General features: G+C 38.9%; 2 protein-coding genes across 2 annotated transcripts in view; both read left to right on the forward strand.

Moving 5' to 3' along the window:
* The first annotated feature begins 834 nt into the window (after positions 1–834).
* Positions 835–19,803, forward strand: phc1 (polyhomeotic homolog 1). Its single transcript, XM_033981669.2, has 14 exons — positions 835–984; positions 2,156–2,283; positions 5,698–5,808; positions 5,898–5,963; positions 7,004–7,141; positions 7,612–7,767; positions 9,844–10,557; positions 11,477–11,609; positions 12,457–12,635; positions 14,321–14,384; positions 14,488–14,575; positions 15,745–15,898; positions 16,785–17,007; positions 18,185–19,803. The coding sequence occupies exons 2-14, from the start codon at positions 2,164–2,166 to the stop codon at positions 18,334–18,336; spliced, it is 2,298 nt and encodes a 765-aa protein (XP_033837560.1). The 5' UTR covers positions 835–984; positions 2,156–2,163; the 3' UTR covers positions 18,337–19,803.
* The window catches only part of zyx (zyxin), a 282,791-nt gene continuing 275,858 nt past the window's right edge, over positions 12,894–19,826 (forward strand). Inside the window, exon 1 of the mRNA XM_055228125.1 lies at positions 12,894–12,902. The gene's annotated coding sequence lies outside the window, so the exon portion shown is untranslated. The remainder of the gene's footprint in view (positions 12,903–19,826) is intronic.

Raw genomic sequence — 19,826 nt, forward strand, 5'->3', positions numbered from 1 at the left:
TTATTTTTTTCTAGCTGTTTTTATTTGTTCATTTTTGTTTGCTCAGATTATAAAAATGTTAAAAATAAACCACTGAGACGGTTCACCAAGTCTCAAACATTAATAAAAATACTTGTACGTTTCAGTCCAGTTCAAAATGTAGTGGAGTAGAAAGTGCAGATACTACTCTCAAATGTAGTGAAGTAAAAGTAAAAAGTATTAACCCTCCTTAAGGCAAATACAGATACCTAAAATTTATACTTAACTACAGTACTTTGCTACTTTTACTTTGTTGTGTTTCACCATTGCAATTGAAACACATATAATGACAAAAAAAACAAAATGAAAGCTGCAAGAAGCATTGAATGGCACTCCCTGAGGTTGGGGCTAACGTGCCACTTGCCTGTGTTTTCTTGTGGCTTTCGGCTGTACTTGTCATTAAGAAAAGTACACACATTGGAAGCACTGATGCGCAAAATGCAATAACATGGGTTTTTTAGGCATCGCCATGGCAACACTGTGCAAAATACACAGAACTGGACTTTTTTGATGGGGACGACCTGAAGAGTCACTGTGCCACATCTCACATTCTGCAATGAAGATAATAAGTTGTTATATTGCTTTGAAATGTACGTAAACTTGGAAATTTTCCCAACCCAGTGAATCGGGCTTTAGTTTCTCTCAGTATGAGCACGTTTAGGACTGTTTACAACTAATTAAAATCTGAGCTCAATAGGACTTTGTATGTGCAAACTCTTGATGCCCCACTTGTCTGGATGAGGCACAGTCAGCTCCATTAGTGCAAATAAGTGATGTATGTGCCCCTCCTGACCGTCAGGGGGCGCAGTTCACACCGGGACCAGCCACAGCGGCTCCTGCGCAGAACCAGGGGACGGGGCGGGGGAAAGTTGGAGCCAAATTTTACAGAAAAGTGCCTCGATGTTTGCGCACGAAGATTTTTGCACCTAAAAGTTTATAGGATTTACAACTTGAACATCGGAAAAGGTAAAAACGCAGGTCCGCTTTGGCACGCGCTCTGTGGCCGTTAGCGCGCGAGCTTCAACAGTTTGAGCTAGCATGTGCGGCTACTATCAATGCTACGCTGTTAGCATCTACTGTAAAAGTACTCAAACAGTCAAAACTCAGGCTTAAAGTGGCACAAGTGGCGATTAATCAATGAATATAAGTTTACTGCTCGTGTTTTGGTTCATAGATGCGCCCCAAACAGGCTGCAGATAGTTTTGTACATGTTGTTTAAAAGTTTCATGTTTACTGTGTTGAATTACATGCTTTACTGTTGTTGTTGTTGTTGTTGTTGTTGTTATTGTTGTCAGAGGGGGTGGGGGTAAAGTTCCATTACTTCAAACTCATTTTACTCAAGTAGAAAGTAGTGATCTAATAAAATACTTAAGTAAACCTAATTATAAGACTAATATTTATCATTTTCTGTTAATGTAATTGGACTGATAAAACATAAAAATTGCTCAAATCAGCTATTTTCACAAGAATGAGGATAAAAACAAATGAATAAAAGGTGTAAGAAACAGAAATGTTCAAATTATTTATATTGTCATAAAGTTTTTTCGATACAGAGAAATATTGCGATAAATGATAGTATTGAAACTACTTTATGCCACTAATACAATTTAACTATAACAAGATAATCCCAATCAAACATTTTTAAATATACCGTTTCATTAAAAGGCATGAGCTACATGAAAATAAATAGATGAATGAAACAGTAATTAGCCATAGAAGTGACTTATTCAACCTACAGCTCAAATATTCGCGTATTACAACAAAAATAACAAAAATCTTCCCAATTTTGCAAAGAAAAAGTGCACACAATAAATGTTGAGTCCCAAATACACTGTCTCAGCTTTCAAATACTGAACGTTGAGTCGATGTAGTGATTATTTTGACAGGCCGAGGTAAAAGTGTCTGAATTTAAGTAATATTGAGAAGTGCAATTAGTGTATTATTTAAGTAAATGTAATTAAATACCACCCACTTCTGTCAATATATGTGTAAATATATCTATTGTATGTATGTAATGTGATATTAGCTCATTCTCAGATTGTTAGCTGCACTGTTGACTGTGCACATTTGTTTTAAGATATAGAATTTTAATATTAATGACTTGATTTTAGATCATAAATGAATTTTATATTCACAGGTGCTGAAATGGATTCAAATGAAGAGCAGAACAATAACTCTGCAAATGGAACAGCTCAGCAGAACAGTGGGACGTCCCGCACTGCTCAAATCGCCCACATGTCTCTGTATGAGCGGCAGGCTGTTCAGGTGAGTACTTCAGATTAGGTTTTAAGTGAATGGCTTCATGTGTGTCGATGTGGTATAAGAGTGAGTGGGTTTGTGAGTAGAAGAGAGAGGAAGGTTCATGTAAACTCTTGGACGTGTCACTCATTTTGCTAAAAAATGCCAGAATTTATAGAGTACAATTGTTACCTTTTAGTGTTTGTTTTTCTAGTCATTGTCTATGTGTTTTAACTGTTACATTGTGATTTTTATTTTATTTTTTTCCCACGGTTGCAATTGGTTGATTACTCATAAAGGGGCAGTCTCTTAATTTATATAAGGGGAGTGGAAGGGGCTGGTTGTTAAAACTTTTCATTTGAGTAGAAGAGACAGGAATATAAAAAAATTACTAATGTATAGGTGACGAAAGAACATATTTTTAACAGTATTGTACATTTAGAATACTTTTTGTAGATAATTCTCCTTTGGTTTCTGCTGTTTCTTCACCACTGTGTCGATGTGCTGTGGTGTAAGAGTGAGAGGGTTTGTGAGTAGAGATGTATAAAGAGAGATATATAAAAAATTACTAATACAGCATTTCTTTTGGAGATATGTCAAAGCTTGTCTTGAGTATATTGTCTATACTTCAACTATTTTTAGAAGGCTGCAAAAAATCTCCTGTGTACTCTTTCAAATAAGAGGATATATAAGGGTTATTGATATTTTTTCTTAGCGTTACTTGAATACACCTGATACTTTAGCACATTTCTGATGTCCTTCCATAAATTCACTTGAATATTGTCACTGGGATAGTTACCAGCTGAGCTACTGTCGCCTTATATCTCATTTTGTTGAGTGTTTGTCCACTGATCCGAGGTTAGTAGTTCAAATCCCGCTCTCGACATAAAAACATCATTGGTTGAGCGGTCAGATCCACCAAACTACAGGTTCAGCAGTAGAGGTGTGCAAAAATATAAAAGTATAGATGTATATATCGTATTGTTTCATTTAAGGATACAGTATCGATATCGAGGGCTGCTGTATCGATATATCGCCAAAAGTATATTTTTTTATATTTTACCAAATGATTCTGTCACAGCACTACATTTGTGTGGCTTGTTTAGAGGAAAGAAACGTGTTTATGCAGAACATTTGATTGGCTGTTTTGATGATTAAAATAGGTTTATTTCAAATTAACTACGGTTTAACAAAGACTTTTAGTATCACAGTTGTGATTTAGTAAATATGTTTCTTCAGAGCTGCACATGTCCCTATACATGGAAATGTGGAACTCATATATCACTGTATCGAGATGCGTATCGTATTGTGGCCTATGTATCGAGGTATGTATCGTATTGGCAACTTCTTAATGATACCCACTGCTAGTCATAAATTTGTTCAAGGTATGACACAAATAATAGATTTTTGAGATTTAAGTGTGCTTATTTTCAGTGTGATTACAAAGTGCATTATTACAGATTGACCTATCAAACTCTTCACCCCTGCCATGGTGTTACGGCCCCAGGCCTCCAGCTCCTCCTACAGGCCAATGTGATGTCTCTCTATCGCCATGGAAACAAGTCAAGATACACAGACACAGGTTCAGAAGGGGTTGTGTTCAGCCTGGAGGGTGATTTACTGCCACCAGGTAAACCACCTCCTCTTCTTCTTGTTCTTCTTATCCACCTCGGCTTGAAGCTCCGCCATCATGACCTTGGTCTGCTGCAGCTGATCACCCGACTCCTTCAGGGACAACTGCAGCTTCTCATATCTGAGGAGGGCAGATGTTCTCTCCTCCTCACTGTGGGTCAAAGCTGTGCTCAGCTCCTTGATGGTCTGCTGGTGGAGTGAGCTCTCCTCCACCAGGGCCTTGTGGGTGGCATGACATTTTTCGCTGTAGTTGTGGCTGTTTGCCTTCTGTGTCTTCAGTTGCTGTTTGAGCTCCTCCACCTTGGCTTGGTACCTCAGGGCAAGAGTCTGCTGCTCTTGGGAGAACCTCCTGAGATTGTTGTTCTCCTCGTAGAGGCCGTGCACATATTTGTTAACCATCTGCCTACCCTGCTCTATCATTTGTTCTCTCTCCTCGTCTTTCTGTTTGAGGAGATTTTTCCCAAACTCCATGATGGTTTCCTCTCCTCTTGAGCTTCATTCAGCTGTTTCTGGAGCTCCTCAACTTTCTTCTGAAGGGCTTTTTTCTCCTGGATCTCCTCCTCCAGCTCTCTCAGTCTTGTCTGCTGTTGGGTGTTCACATATACCTGCCCCTGAAGCTGTCGTCTCAGGTCCTTCACCAATGGGTTTTCCTCTAGAGAGACTTGAACTTCTACTGGAACCTGATTTGCAGCCTTTAGCTCCCTCAGTCTCCACTTCGGTTTAGCGTTGATGTGGAGCTGTTCTTGGTGGGCTCTTTGGGCATCCTTAAGCTGTAGTTTCAGGTCCATCACCAGTGGGCTCTCCTCGGAGTGTTGAAAGGTGCCCCCTTTGATTTTGAGTTTAGTTTCTTGCCGTACCGCGCCATGTCTCTGGCTGTGAGACTCAAACTGTAATGACTGTAGTTCGTTGGTTTAATCTATAGGTCTTCAGCTATGACCTCACAGCTTTCAGTTCTTCTGATATCAACTTTTATTATTTTTAGTGTCAATACAATAAAAGTAACTCATGGCTATAATCTGGCGTGTATTAAATTAAGTCAAAATGTATTTGTCTATAGCACATTTAAAGGACTCATATTACACTATTTTCTGATCTCTGTTATAATGTTTCGTCATCACAAACAGACCTGGAGTTGTGTTTTGTTTCATTCACAAAAATCCCACATATTTAGGCTGATCTGTTCTCTCAGACAGAAAACATAACTTCACTACAATCATTTGGATGATTTCAGTCCTGGAATTACCACTTTCTACTGAACAAAAGGTGAAAGGAGCTGTTAACTTGAAAACTATCGCTTCATGGCATCACAACTTGTGGACCAGAGCATTTTGAGCTTTGGAGATGTAACAGACTAATAATAAAGAATTACTCAAACATGTGTGAATGAAAGAAACCGCAACTCCAGGTCTGTTTTTGAGATAACGACATAACACTCATAAAACATAAAACTCATGAGTAAATTTTGTGTAATATAGGACCTTTTAAAAACAGTCACAATTGACCAAAGTGCAACAGTAGTGACTATAATAAACTGGAAGGTGCTGCCGCTTCATGTCATATCTACTGTTTGTTCATTTACCGTCTCAAATAAACAAATACTCACAGATATCTTCCACTTTTATTGGTAGTAAAAACCAAAAGTAAAATCTGTCAACAGGACAAAAAGTTGTAGGAGTGAAGACGTTTCGCTGCTTTTTGTCCAGTTGACAGATTTTACTTTTATCCTTTACTGTGGATCAGACCTGGATGACAGATGGATTACACAGACTTTGTTCATTGCTGTAACATTTTGTACTTGTGTTGTTTTAGGCTCTCCAGGCTCTACAGCGACAGCCCAATGCCGCTCAGTACTTTCAACAGCTCATGCTCCAGCAGCAGATCAGCAGTGCCCAGCTACAAAACCTGGCAGCTGTTCAACAGGTGACCACCATCTGAAACTATTATAATTATTTTTTACAATTAACAGTGATGTAAAGTGACTAAACCCTGAATGTGATGTCTTTAAACAGGCCACGCTCGCTGCAAGTCGGCAGTCCAATACTCCAAGTAACAGCGGCTCACAGACAGCTTCAACAGTAATTTTTTTAACACACTGTGTAACCTTGTTTTGATTTGGACTGTCAGGATAATAAATAGGGCTGCATTCACACAAATACCACTTTAAACCAGGGACTAGACCGGGGAACTGATCTGTGGACTAGAACTGGGGGCTAAGTCCTGTTCTTGTCCTGTTCTTGTCCTGTTCTTGTCCTGTTCTTGTCCTGTTCTTGTCCTGTTCTTGTCCTGTTCTTGTCCTGTTCTTGTCCTGTTCTTGTCCTGTTCTTGTCCTGTTCTTGTCCTGTTCTTGTCCTGTTCTTGTCCAAGTCCTGTCCAAGTCCTGTCCAAGTCCTGTCCAAGTCCTGTCCAAGTCCTGTCCAAGTCCTGTCCAAGTCCTGCCCAAGTCCTGCCCAAGTCCTGCCCAAGTCCTGCCCAAGTCCTGCCCAAGTCCTGCCCAAGTCCTGCCCAAGTCCTGCCCAAGTCCTGCCCAAGTCCTGCCCAAGTCCTGCCCAAGTCCTGCCCAAGTCCTGCCCAAGTCCTGCCCAAGTCCTGCCCAAGTCCTGCCCAAGTCCTGCCCAAGTCCTGCCCAAGTCCTGCCCAAGTCCTGCCCAAGTCCTGCCCTAAACCAAGACTGTGACCGGGGACTGTGACCTTAAGTTTTTCATTGTGCTGTATAAGTAGTTCTTAAGGTGTCTCCTGTCTGCATATCATTATGAAGCATTTTTATGTTCCAAGAATCAGGAAGCACTTGGTTAGCATCCTAGTTGTTGTTACCATTACTGTGACAGACCTGGACGACTGAGGGAAGACAGCAAAACTCTGATCTGGCCTTTTAAAAGTTGTGAAACGCTCTCAACGTCATCGCAGTGAATAACTAGGATGCTAGGAATGTGTAAGAACAGTCAGAAATAAATTTAGACTATGGAAAACAGTTTTTTCATGTTTTAAAGACAGAAAAAATCGGATACAGCTCCTTTTAATTTTATCATTTGTTGGCATCTCTCACTTTAAAATGTATTATTGTGGCAGGCCTAGTTTCAATTATTTCATCTAAACTTGTATAAATGTATTTTTGTAGGTCAACCTCAGCACCACTTCTGCAGGAGGGACCACCCCACGCCCCCACGGCCCCCCGACCTCCGCCACAACTACAGCCCTGAACCAGTCTGTCCTCATCGGGGGGAACTCCACCGGCCAAGGACAGATGTATTTGAGAGTAAGTTTTAATACTTGGTTTTATGAGCAGGACACAAGTGTGAAATGGGAGGGAAGCTTGGGGAGAGACATTCAGTATTTCAGTACAGTTTTATTACTCAGAAGTCTCTTGAAAAACACAGGAATAGATAAGTTAAATGCCATATTGTGGAGATAAGCATGTGATTGTCCAGCCGCTAGAAAAGTATTGTGCATTTAACTGTTAATGGAAGAAAATACTTATTATCATGTCCACTTTGCTGCTGCTTTGGATTAGGCACTCAGCACTTTAAAAAACTTTTTATTATACTATTTATATGACTGTTTATCTATTGATATTTATTGACATGTTGCTACTGACTTTTATACGTACTTTCAGGGGTTCTGTGAAAATGGATCTTGATCTTGAAGAACTGCAAGAATCCCCAGTAATATTTAAGTGCTTTTCCCCAGTGTTTGTAGAATAATCTTGTCCATCTCTCTCCTCTTTAGGTGAACCGGTCCCTCCGCGCTCCTCTGGCCTCTCAGTTCATCTTTATGCCTGGAGGAACTGCCACCGCAACCGTGGCAACAGTGACTCAGGCTCAGCCGCAGCAGCCGCACGAAGCTGCTCCTGCGAACGGAGGAAACCAGACGGACAACGACCAGGTCTGAACACTATACAGTTTATGATATGAATGAATAAATGCATATAAAGAAGTGGACTAAGTGAGTGTGACGTCAGCCATATTTGGTTGCTATGATACTCGTGGTCGGAATTGCAAAGAGCCAATCAGGAGCGAAGCTGTGGAAGGTAACGCCCCTTCCCTAGTAACACTGTCAATCAAACCTGTTGCTAATGCTAGTAGGAGCGACCTCAGGGAGAGAATGTACCTGATTTGTCTCTTATTAATGTGCATACCTTGATTTATGGACACAATAGCGAAATAAAAATACCAGGATCACGTAGATCGGGTTAATACAAAGACCAAAAAGATGAATCTGACAGCAGCAGTTACAGAGAGACGGGGTGACAGTTTTCTAATGTAAAGTGAATTGGAGCCAGAGTCGATGGAGCCAGAAGCGCATCCATGATCACTTCCTATTTGGAAAGGGGCGGCTAGCAGTGTAGCTATGTTCATTTGTATGTACAGCCTATGGTTCATATACATCTTAGCTTTATTGTTGACTTACTGTAGTGTTGGAAGAGTAATCAGATTAATTGTGACTAATCGAATATATAAAAAAAATTGACTAATTAAAAGTTTTATCCAGTAGTGGGGAGGAGATATGAAACAATATTATGGTTTATCGTGATAAAAAGGCTTGACAATAATCATTTATGGGACATTTAATATAATTATCACCAAAATGTGCAGAAAAAAACTGCTTCTTGATGATGTTCTCTTCTAGATCATTGTTGTTTTCACTTATAACAAAGTAGAATACTGTAATAGTTGTTTAAACATGGAATTCGTAGTATTAAAATTATAATTATTCATATCTAGAACATTTTAAAATTGTCAGCAACTTAAATCATTATCGTGATATAATCATTAATCATTAAAAGACAATCGTGACACCAAATTTCAATATCATCCCATGTATCTCCAGTGGTTCACAAATAAACACATTTTTACATTTTTTCACTCTAGAATTTATACGGTCCATTTCACTATTTATGGGGGATCCTGTGTTGTTCACATGGTTATTTTGGAGGGCTGGGGCTGAAAAGTTAGGGAGTAGATCTGTAATATTTCAGTCTTCAATTGGTCTATTTTGAGTTTTAGATTTGATTTATTTAAAGACATTATAATTTGACCAGTGCTAATAAACAGAGCTTTGTCATGATTTTCAATAATAATAATGTTTTACTGTGGGTTAAAACAGGGCTCCATCCTCAGGCAGCAGGAAATATGAGCATATTTCTCCTGTTTTGGCCTCTCTTCACTGGCTCCCTGTCAGCTTCAGGACTGACTTTAAGATTCTGGTGATGTTTTTTAAATGTCTCCATGGGTTGGCCCCCTCCCTCTCCCCCTCTTTCTCTGCACTTCTATGTTCCCAGTAGAACTTTAAGATCAGCAGACCGGATGAGTTTGGATGTTCCAAGATCCTAACTAAAAACTCGAGGGGGCCAGGCTTTCGCTGTAGCTGGTCCCAGACTCTAGAACAGAGGTGCCCAAACTTTTTTTTTTAACCGAAGGCCACATCTCAAAACATATTAAAAGCGGATGGCCACAGACCAGTGATCAATGCAGCACGGTGCTTTAAATGCAGCTGTGACGGAGCTTGAAACACATTCATTTTAGGTTTCTATCACAATGCAATGTGATGATTGAGGTTATAGTGGTAGAAATAGTTTAATTTGCTGTTAAAGGTGCTGCTTATGATCAATTGGGCCAGTTCAGCAGGAGGCTTGAGGGCTGATAAAAATTGGTCTAAGGGCTGCATTTGGCCCCCGGGCCTTAGTTTGGACACCCCTGCTCTAGAACAATCTTCCTCTTTGTGTTAGAACAGCCCTGTCTTTAAACCCAGTGCAAACAAATGAGTTTTCAACAAAGATTTGAAAATATTTAAACATGAGCGGGGCACTTATATTGTATTGTTTTATCGTGTTTTTGCATGTTTACACTTTATATCGCCTTTTTACAGCACTCTGGGCAGCTGTGGTTGTTTTTAAATGTGCTTTATAAATAAATTTGACTTGACTAATGCAGTTTTTTGGTACAATCTGTTTATTTCCAGGTCCAGAACCTCGCTCTCCACCACGCATCCACTCCACGAACATTAGCAGTGAAATCTGAGCTTCCCGAGAGGAAAGATTGCTTCAGCCAACAGCAGAACTTTGGACAGCCTCAACAGCAACAAGTTCAACCCCAACAACAAGCAACAAAACCGTTTAACCAACAACCCAATATTTCTGTCAAGACCGGAAACGCAGCGGCCATGACAGTGACCCCAGCAGCATCAGTAGCCCCCTCTCCCTCCTCCTCCGCTCTCCCCCTCTCCCAGCTCCTCCTTTCACCCTCGTCTACCCCAGTCATTTTAGTCCCTACGTCCAGCGTTACTACCTCTTCTCAGGGTTACCCCATAGCCTCGGTAACCCCAAAAACCAATATGAACACCCAAACTTTAGTAGTTCAACCTTTGCAACAAGCTAACGCCACTTCCGATAAAGGTCCAGTGCCTATACAACCCAAAACTCCTCAAGGTCATCGTTTGCCAGTGCAGTTGCCCCCACCGCGACTGCCCACCCCCATCCTGCCCGCTCCTCCCTCCAGCGGGGGCGCCACAGGGGGGCAGGGCGCGCCTCACGTCCCGGTGCAGTTGGTGGGGGCCAGGCAGAACACAGGGGGCGGGGCCCAAGCGGTGGCTCTAGCTCAAGTGAGAAGTAACACAGTCCAAGAGCAGACAGCGGGGACGGCCAGTGTCTCCAACAACAACAATGTGACTAATATGGTGAGAATAACAGACGTAATAGACTTTATTTATCTGCAGCGAGTGATACCTCTGTCTCTTTTAAATCACTTAAAATCTAATTATTAATCTTAAAGGTCTGTCTCTGTGGGGATGTTAGTGATTAGCTTGTATGTTAGTTTAGTATGGCAATAACCTGACCTGTTATGTAATAGTTGTTATAGTCTTTGATTAAATATTACTCAAACATGCACAAATCACTCCAAATACACTTATTTTCAAGTCACCATATTGCCAATCAGTCCCCGTTAACAGCGACGTCAGGTCCCATTGGGCATCACAGTTTTCTAAAGCAAAAGTCAGCAGACTTTATAATGTTGTTTTAGACGAAGATTTAAAATGAGCAAATTATAACATAATGATCCACGAGTGTCCTAGATTATAGCTTTATAGCAGGCACAATAGGTCTGCTTTAAACTTTAAAGCAGATAAAGTTGAAACCACAAGGCCATGTTACAGATCAGATATGTGGAGAGGCGAGCCTGCTTACAGAATTGATTTTATTAGCAAGAAAAGTACCTGTAATGCATTATGTTCAATACCATATTTTGTAATGCAGGTAGCAGACCTCCACCAGAGAAGTTACATAGTGCAGCATTAATCTTAATTTGAGTAGCTTTTACTAGTTCATTTATTTACTTTATGTTTCTGACTTCAACACGTTTTTTTTATCATTTAAATAATTTTCTTGCCAAAGCGGTAATGTTTTATTTTAAAGTAAGAAAACTTGAAACCAGTAATCTTGAAACTGGTAAGAAATGTCTTGAAAGTAGTTGAATAATAAAATATAAGTAAACACGCTAAACTAGTCAAAGCTACTCAATTATTATTATTCTGAAATCAAGTATTATTTTGTTTTTGCAGTGTTGTAATTATTTAAACTTTCTTTTCTTGTTTTTAGACTAAACCTGTATCTGGGTCTCTGAAGAGGAAGTCCGACTGTGACGCTCCCAGTGACATCACATCTGAACCTCTCGAGTCTTTGTCAATGAAAGACGCCGCTCCTCCTCTGTCTCCTGCTCCAAAGGACTCAGGTACAACTACAACAATCAGACATTTATGTTTAGACGGGGATGAGCGACGTAGAAAGAAATCACTTCAGTTTGTGTTGGATTTTAGGTCTTTGTCACTTTGTTTATTTATACTTTTCTTTTATAGTAGATTTAATGAACCTTTTTAGCAGTTAACTAAAGCTACATGTCCAAAGTATGACATTAAACTTGTGTATCTCCATGGAAACATACACGTGCCCTCCCTAAATGACAGGTCAGATCTGTGTAGAGGCACCACTTACAGCACATATGTCAAACTGAAGGCCCGGGGGCCAAATGCGGCCCTCCACATCATTTCATGTGGCCCTCGACAGGGTAAACTCAAAGGTATGATGGTCTTAAAATGTAATTTTTTCAGGAGATATGCAGTTACACAGCCACATTTTTACATCTAGGCAAATGCATATGTAATATTTGTAACTTGAACAAGTAATAAATACAGAAACAGTTAATTAACAAGTTAAAAAAGTAGTAGATTTATTTTACATCCGGCCCTTTGAAGGCAGCTATTTTGCTAATGTGGCCCCCGGTGAAAATATGTTTGACACCCCTGACTTACAGTAAGGCTACATTTTATTGAAGTTACTTTTGAGCAATAAAAACACATGTAATTGAATATAGACAAGATAAGAAGTAAAATGCCATACTGCGGAATATTCCAGTATTAACATCTCAATACACAAGAAAAGTTACATAGGGCACCTTTAATTTATCTAGATATCAGTTTTTGCAGTGCAGGGTCAGACTTCAGTTCAGTTTATTTTCATATCAGCCACTTCTATGTTTATATGTGCAAAACTGATTTGACTTCTCTCCTTTTTTTCACTAGCACCCCCTGCTGTTGCCGCCTTCTCGTCTCCCCCCACTCTGTCCCTGCCTCCCCCACTGTCCAGAGTGGGACTGGGGGACAAAGAGCGTCCTCCTCTTCCTCAGGCTGTGGTCAAACCTCAGGTCCTCACTCACCTCATCGAGGGCTTTGTGATCCAGGAGGGAGCTGAACCTTTCCCTGTGAGTGACCGACGACTTTTCATTTCAAAAGACAGTGTTTATGTTTACAGTTTGATGTTGTCATTTAAGATGGAGGCGGGGGTCTTTTATAACTTTTTTTTTAAATCCACAAAAGTTAAACCTAATTATTCATTGGCTGTAAAAAAAAACCCAAAAAAAACAAAACAAAGAAAAACAAAAAACAAACAAAACAACAAAGAAATGTCATCGTAGTTTAATTGTGCTGCTAGAGAAGATATTAAAAGTTGCACTCTAACTTTTCTGGTGGTGCTGGTGATTCAGCACTTGTTTGTCTCCATGGAGATGTTATTGCTTTGCTGGAAATGTTTCACAGTATGGCTTTAAACCAATCTTATCTTCCAAATTAATGTAGTACAAGTGTTTTTATTGCTACAAAAATACCTTAAATATTATTCTTACTTTGAGCAGGGTAGGTTAGGTTTTCCACAGATCTGACCTGTAACCAGGGATGGGACGATAAACAATAATATCAGTTATCGTGATAAAAAGGGTTGACAATAATCGTTTGTTGGTGATTATCACAATTATATAAAAAGTGCCACAAAGTTAATTGCCTTTGTGTCACCAAAATGTGCAGAAAAAAATCTACTTCTTCCTGATGGTTTCCTCTAGATCACTGTTGTTTTCACTTATAAAGTACAATACTTCAACAGTTTTTTAAATATGGAACCTATTCATAATATTAAAATTGTAATTATTCATATCCAGAACATTTTTAAACTGTCAGCAACAATAATTATCGTCATATTATCGTTAATCGCAATTATTTTGGCCATGATAATCGTGACACCAATATCGTCCCAGTTTATTGCCCATTTGTAACTTGACTTGGTGGTGTCAGTGTATCTCCACAGTGAATCGGTTTAATGTCATACTGTGGAACATTCCAGGCAAAGTAATAGCATTTTCAGGCAGGTGTTGAACCCAGCACCAGAGAACATGCGCAGCGTATTTAAAGCAGACATATTGTGCTTGTCTCTGCTTTATAGTTATAATCAATGACACAAATGGATCATTATGTTATAATTTGCACATTTTAAACTGCAATATTCATCTAAAACAACTGTCTTCTGCGTTCAAAAACTGCAGTGCCCAATGGGAGCTGATGTCGCCGCAAACGTCAGCACAACAAAGCGCCGTGTACCTGTCGGCTCCTCCTATGAATAGCTGCACTTTACATTAGCGAATGGCAGATTTTTTTAAATTTGTACCAACGTGATGCTGCCGAAACTTGTGTGTATCACCGATTAAGAAAATAAAATTGAAAAACTTAGTAAGTACAGAGCAGTGGGCATGTACCAGTAACGGTGAAAACGGGTTTGATCAGCAACACGGCGTCTTGAAAATAAGCGATTAAAGATTGTTCAAACATGCACGAATCACTCCAAATACAACTTCAAGAAGGAAAAAAAAAAAACATGGTTACAAGCTCTGAAAAGTCAATTTTTAAACTTTGAAATGATGTTTATGTATAGAACAAAAGCTGGTACAAAGATATTAACCATGAAACATCAGCATTTTGACAGTTGAAAGTCTAACTCCACCGTTGAGCACTCACCTGTCCTCCACCTCAGTGCTGAACTTTGAACCACTTACAATGTTATGAAAGTTGTGTTGTGAAAGCAGAGTTCTTACCCACATTTCACTAAAACATGCTGTTACAGGTTGCTGGACTCTTTAAAGACCGAGACTTCTCCCTCATGGCGCTGTCAGAGAACGGACCAGCCTGTGAGTTTGAAAATACACTCATTAATCCTGCTTTTTATTTTAGTTTATATAATTGTGTCTAAAAACTACATATCTAACCATGTTTTATTTTATGTTGTTTTAGTGCTGAAGTGTGAATACTGTGGAAACCTCGCTCCTGCCAGTCAGTTCAGAGGCTCCAAGAGATTCTGTTCAAATACATGCGCCAAAAGGTACAAGATACTTGTGTTTTTTCTTGTTAAATTAAGAATATTGTTAAGTTTAGTGTTTGTTTGTCATGATTATTATTATTTTACATATATTTTATTCTTCCTTGTGTATAGAGATGGTTTGATATGCATCGGTGTTGTGGTTCATTACAGGTATTTGTGTTGATATAATAATCACAATCATAATATTTATTTATATAGCACTTTTCTAAACACTCAAAGATGCTGGATATATCAGTATTCTAATGTATAGTAAAGCCAACAAATGGATTTTAATGTGTGAAGTGAACTTTACTACCACTGCACTACACACTTTTGTAAACTGATGGGATATTGTACTTGTTTTTTATGGTGATTGTTTAGTTTAGTTTATTGGTTTATTTTAACAATGACCATGTGCAAATTTATTAATCTCATAAAAGAAGAGATGTTAGTATAATCCCTCAGTCGTCCAGGTCTGATCCATAGCAAAAGATGAAATTTAAATCTGTCAACTGGACAAATCGTTGTAGGAGTGAAGACGTTTCGCTGCTCCTCCCAACCGCTTCTTCAGTTCTGGTCAGATTGAGATGCTTTACACCAGATTTAGCTAAAATTAGTTTCCATTTGCAATTCCCCGGGCAGGTTACAAATGATTAAAATACATTTAAGTATCCATCCAGTTACAGACAAACCATGCATTCTCCCATTCTTTCATTTAAAAACAAACACAACACTTCACATTTCCACATTTAAAAGTAACGTATTTTCTGGAGTATAAGTCGCACCAGCCAAAAAATGCATAATAATGAAGAAAAAACATCTATTTCACATATAAATGGCATCTTAGTGTAAGTCGCACCCCTGGCCAAACTATGAAAAAAGTACTGGAAAATACGGTACTCAAATATATAATAATATTGTATAAACATGTAGGTCCCTCTTTAGCTTCTTTGTTCATTTATTCCCATTAGAGAAAAAACAATTAGAAAAATATTTACCTGATATATTTGGGAAGTTTTTTTGGATACCATTATAGGGTTAACAAAAATAAAAATAGTGTTAATTGCACCATTTTTTCTCAATCACATATGTATTAAGAGCTGCCAAAACAAGTGAAATTCCTTTACAGTTCAGTAAAGTTGTACCTTAGTTTACATTGAGGTAAATGTGTGCCTGTTGTATTGTCACAGGTATAATGTGAGCTGCAGTCAGCATTTCAGGATCAGTCGAGGGAGGAGCGGAGCAGGACTGACACCAGAGGGCGCCAGACGCAGAGGAGCCCCACGCCGCAGCATCTCGGACACCAGAGCCAACAGAGTCTCAAACAGACACCTGCCCATCAAGGTACCACCAAAACACGTGACCTCCGTCCACGTCAGGGAATCAACAGAGTCTAAAGGGCATTCTGTAACTTTAGTGCAGTAGTCTTTCACACTTTGTCCTTCAAGTAAAGTTTGGGAAGATTTTGAAGTTTTATTGTGCTTTATTCTCTTTTGAGGTAATTTTATCATTCGGTACATGGATTTCAGAAACGAGCACCAACAATTTAAACCAAAATATATTTTATGAATGGTGAAAAGTGCTCAAAATATAAACTAGAAACTAAAAAAGCTGGATAGGTGTGTCCTGATACTGATTCGGATACTATGACTTTAATGATCTGCTGGTACCAATATGAACTGATACCAGTGCAGAGCATGAAAACAGCATTTATTTCCTTAAAAAAAAAAATTATAAGACAAAACTGATCCAAATGTCGCTGTTTATTAATCCTCGAGTTTCTACTTTGTATAAATAAAGTTCAAACGTTATGAGACTTTCTGGGCTGACTATAACGAGTACATAGTCTTATTATTAGATGAGTTCAACCAGGATATCGACTGAATTGATATTTGTAAGCGATATTCAAGCCAGCTAAATTTTCAGTATCAGCACAAGTGTTGTATCGGTGCATCCATGGTATGAACAGGAAGCTGAACCCCATGAATAGATCAGTTGTTTATTGCTATGACAAAAATCCAAACTGTCCATCACGAACTTACTACTTTTAGATGTAGAAATCTAAGTGACGCAGCTTTGTTTTTCTCAATAACTGTAAAATATGGAAAATATAGTCAAAATCTGGCAATGTCTAGAACTTATTAAAAGCTTTAATTTATAAAACTCTTCTCGTCTTCTGTGTTTTAAGAATAAAAAGTAGAATTTCTAACCCTCCCGTCTTTGTGTTTAGTGTCACTCAGAGTCGAGTCACTCTGAGGAGGTGTCCAGTGATGGAGAGGACGACTCTGCCTCTTTGTCTCCCACCTCCTCGCGCTCCGGCTCCAGAGCTGAGGCCCCACAGTCCGACTGCTCTGCCCCGGGATCGGTGCCTCTGGACGGGGGAAGCTTTCTGTCGTCTACCCCGGCGCAGTGGAGCGTGGAGGAGGTCTGCCGCTTCATCTCCTCTCTACAAGGTCAGTGTAGTTTTTCCATGGCATTTTTACCTTTTATTTCAGAAGCGAACTGTAAATAATAATGACATAATAATAACTCGTTTGAAATTAAAAATGAAATAGTTGTAAATATTTCAGATAAAACAAGAAGTACAAGTATCTTTTGCTGTGAACACTGTACATTCCCCAGTTGGTCTCCATTTGCCTGGTTGGAAACATTAGATTATATGAAAAAGGCCAAAACTAATTTCAGAATTATTATTAAACCTGATAATTTCCATTTAATCACTGACAAGTTCATGCCATATTTATCCATTCATAATGTCAAGCATGGTTCAGTGTCACCGTACTGCAGTTTTGTCTCTCACTCTTCAGGCCTATAGAATATTAGTATGAACCTAAGATTTAGTTATGACTTTAACCTAGCTCTGTATTTTTAAACGTGGTCGTGGAATCGGATCCTGTTTTTTTTTTTTTTTTTTTTCAGTGACACGTGAAAGAGGGAGCTCATTACTCACTTAGATTTACAAGTAAAAATTTCTCTCACCTCAGATTAACAATTTAGTGCTTCCCTCATTTATTCTGCAAAAATCCGCCATGTTTTTTTTTAAAAGAATGGACCACGTGTGTCCCTGATTGGTTAATCCACCTGTCAATCACGCCCCTTTTGAAAACCGGGAGATTCACCGGTGACCACATTCACATCTTAGTATTGATGTGTGTATTGATTGAAGTGTGTATTCTGAATCCCAGGCAAACTTTGACTTCCAATTCTTATTAAGAATTGAAGTAGCCTAAAATAGCTGAAATATGTGACATGATTTTGCTCACCACATTCTGTAGGTCAATATTAATTACCGTATTTTCTGGAGTATAAGTCACACCAGCCAAAAAATTCTTCATTATTATGCATTTTTTGGCTGGTGCGACTTATACTCCGGAAAATACAGTAATACAGATGGAGGCAACTAAAATTTATATTATTAAAATACAAAATTGTGTTGTAAAGCAGTGAGTCCTTGGGTTTAGTCAATAATTGAAAATACCAGGTTCGATATTTCATGGCAAAGTACAATGTAATCAATGGGGAAAACTGGCTCTTGCGCCCCGTCTGGCCGTATGACATCATCGCATCCAAGAATCTGAAAATCCACCAATCAAATGCACTCGTTAACGTTTCCTGTTCGTTTTACCGCAGGCTGTGAGGAACTGGCGGCTCACTTTTTGTCCCAGGAGATCGACGGTCAGGCGCTGCTGCTGCTGCGCGAGGACCACCTCATCTCCACCATGAACATAAAACTGGGCCCCGCGCTCAAGATCTGTGCCTCCATCAACAGCCTGCGCGAGTAACCCGGGTGATAATCCAAACGTATCATTTAAGGAGTGTTGAATGTACAAGTTTACCTTTTACCACTGCAAAAACATACTTGAATTCAGAATATGAATTTGAAATGGTGCTCGTAGTATCTATACCCTACCTTTAAATCACAACTGAACCCGGGTTGCCAGTTCCTAAACTACAAATAGACGACACATACAAGTTTTACCTGTTTATATGGACAGGCGTTTCCTCTTTTTCTCTGTGTTACTACTACTGGAGGCTCTACTTACGCTATTTAATCATTGGCTACAGGTGCTGAGGATTCAGATCAGAGAGAGCCCTTTTCGTTTTTTTTCCAGCTGGTTTTAGTCGTAGGATCTGGCAACCCAAGTGAGAGAACTATGTGTGGTTCATTCGGCTTTTTTATTGGACAATCGGCTTGAGAACCAAAACACAAAAATCTTGGCTTTTGTAATTAAAATAAATAAAATCAGAATACAATTTGAATGTGTTATCCATGTCTGCAGGCAACAAGTTCAGTACTGTTTATGAAATATTCAAGAAAAATCCTACATACCCTACCTTTTTAAGTAAAAAATATACATATAAATCTTGTATCACTGGCATTTTTTTTGTCAAAATTACCAAAAAATCTATTTGTTTAAAAAAATAATAAAGCGTACTCGATAAATCTCAAATTATCAGCTGACCAATTCACAAATTCTGAATTCAAGCCAGTTTCCCTCATATAAATGTATTTTTTGCAGTGTAAACCCTGAATGTGCAAACTCATGTTACAAGAAAAACACAAAAGTATTTTAAATATCGACTGACTACAGAAAGTATTCACGTTTACACCCAAAGGTTCAGTCACTTCTCGACATTTTCACTCAGTGCTTTAACTTGAGCTGATCCATGAAACTATTGTAAAGTGTTTCTAGACTCAAAGTTTAGCTGTTTTAATCCAGGAGGAATCATAAGACTAGACCTGGTTTATAAAGTAGATAGTTTTTACACTTTGAAAATCTAGTTTTGTACTTCTATGTTTTTTACAAATGTATTTTTCCACAGTTTTACACTAAAGCTCTAAGAACTTAAAAGATGCACTATGAAACATTTCTGGCGAGTTTACCACCTCCTTGTTTCCCTGGAGATGTTACTGCTTTGTGTTAAAATTCTACACATCCAAGTAATGCCACCAGGACAAGTTACAGGTCAGATCTGCGGACGGGCAAGCCAGCTCATAGAAAGATTACAGGATTTTCAAGGTATTTTTTTTTAGCAACAAAATCTATAATTGAACACATGCAAAACAAGTTTAATGCTATACTCTGAAACATTACAAAGCAATAACGTCTCCCAAGAATGTGGCGGAATCCCCCTCCAGAAAAGTTCCATCGTGCAGCTTTAACCCACGTTTGCCTGAAAGAAGTGTGTATATGGAGGTTCTCTGTGTACCTGTATGCAGTACTGCCAATAAACTTGACCAAACTTCAACATGTTTTCCTTCTTGGTTTTT

The sequence above is a fragment of the Periophthalmus magnuspinnatus genome, chromosome 16 (genome assembly GCF_009829125.3).
Source record: "Periophthalmus magnuspinnatus isolate fPerMag1 chromosome 16, fPerMag1.2.pri, whole genome shotgun sequence".
NCBI classification, from domain to species: Eukaryota; Metazoa; Chordata; class Actinopteri; order Gobiiformes; family Gobiidae; genus Periophthalmus; species Periophthalmus magnuspinnatus.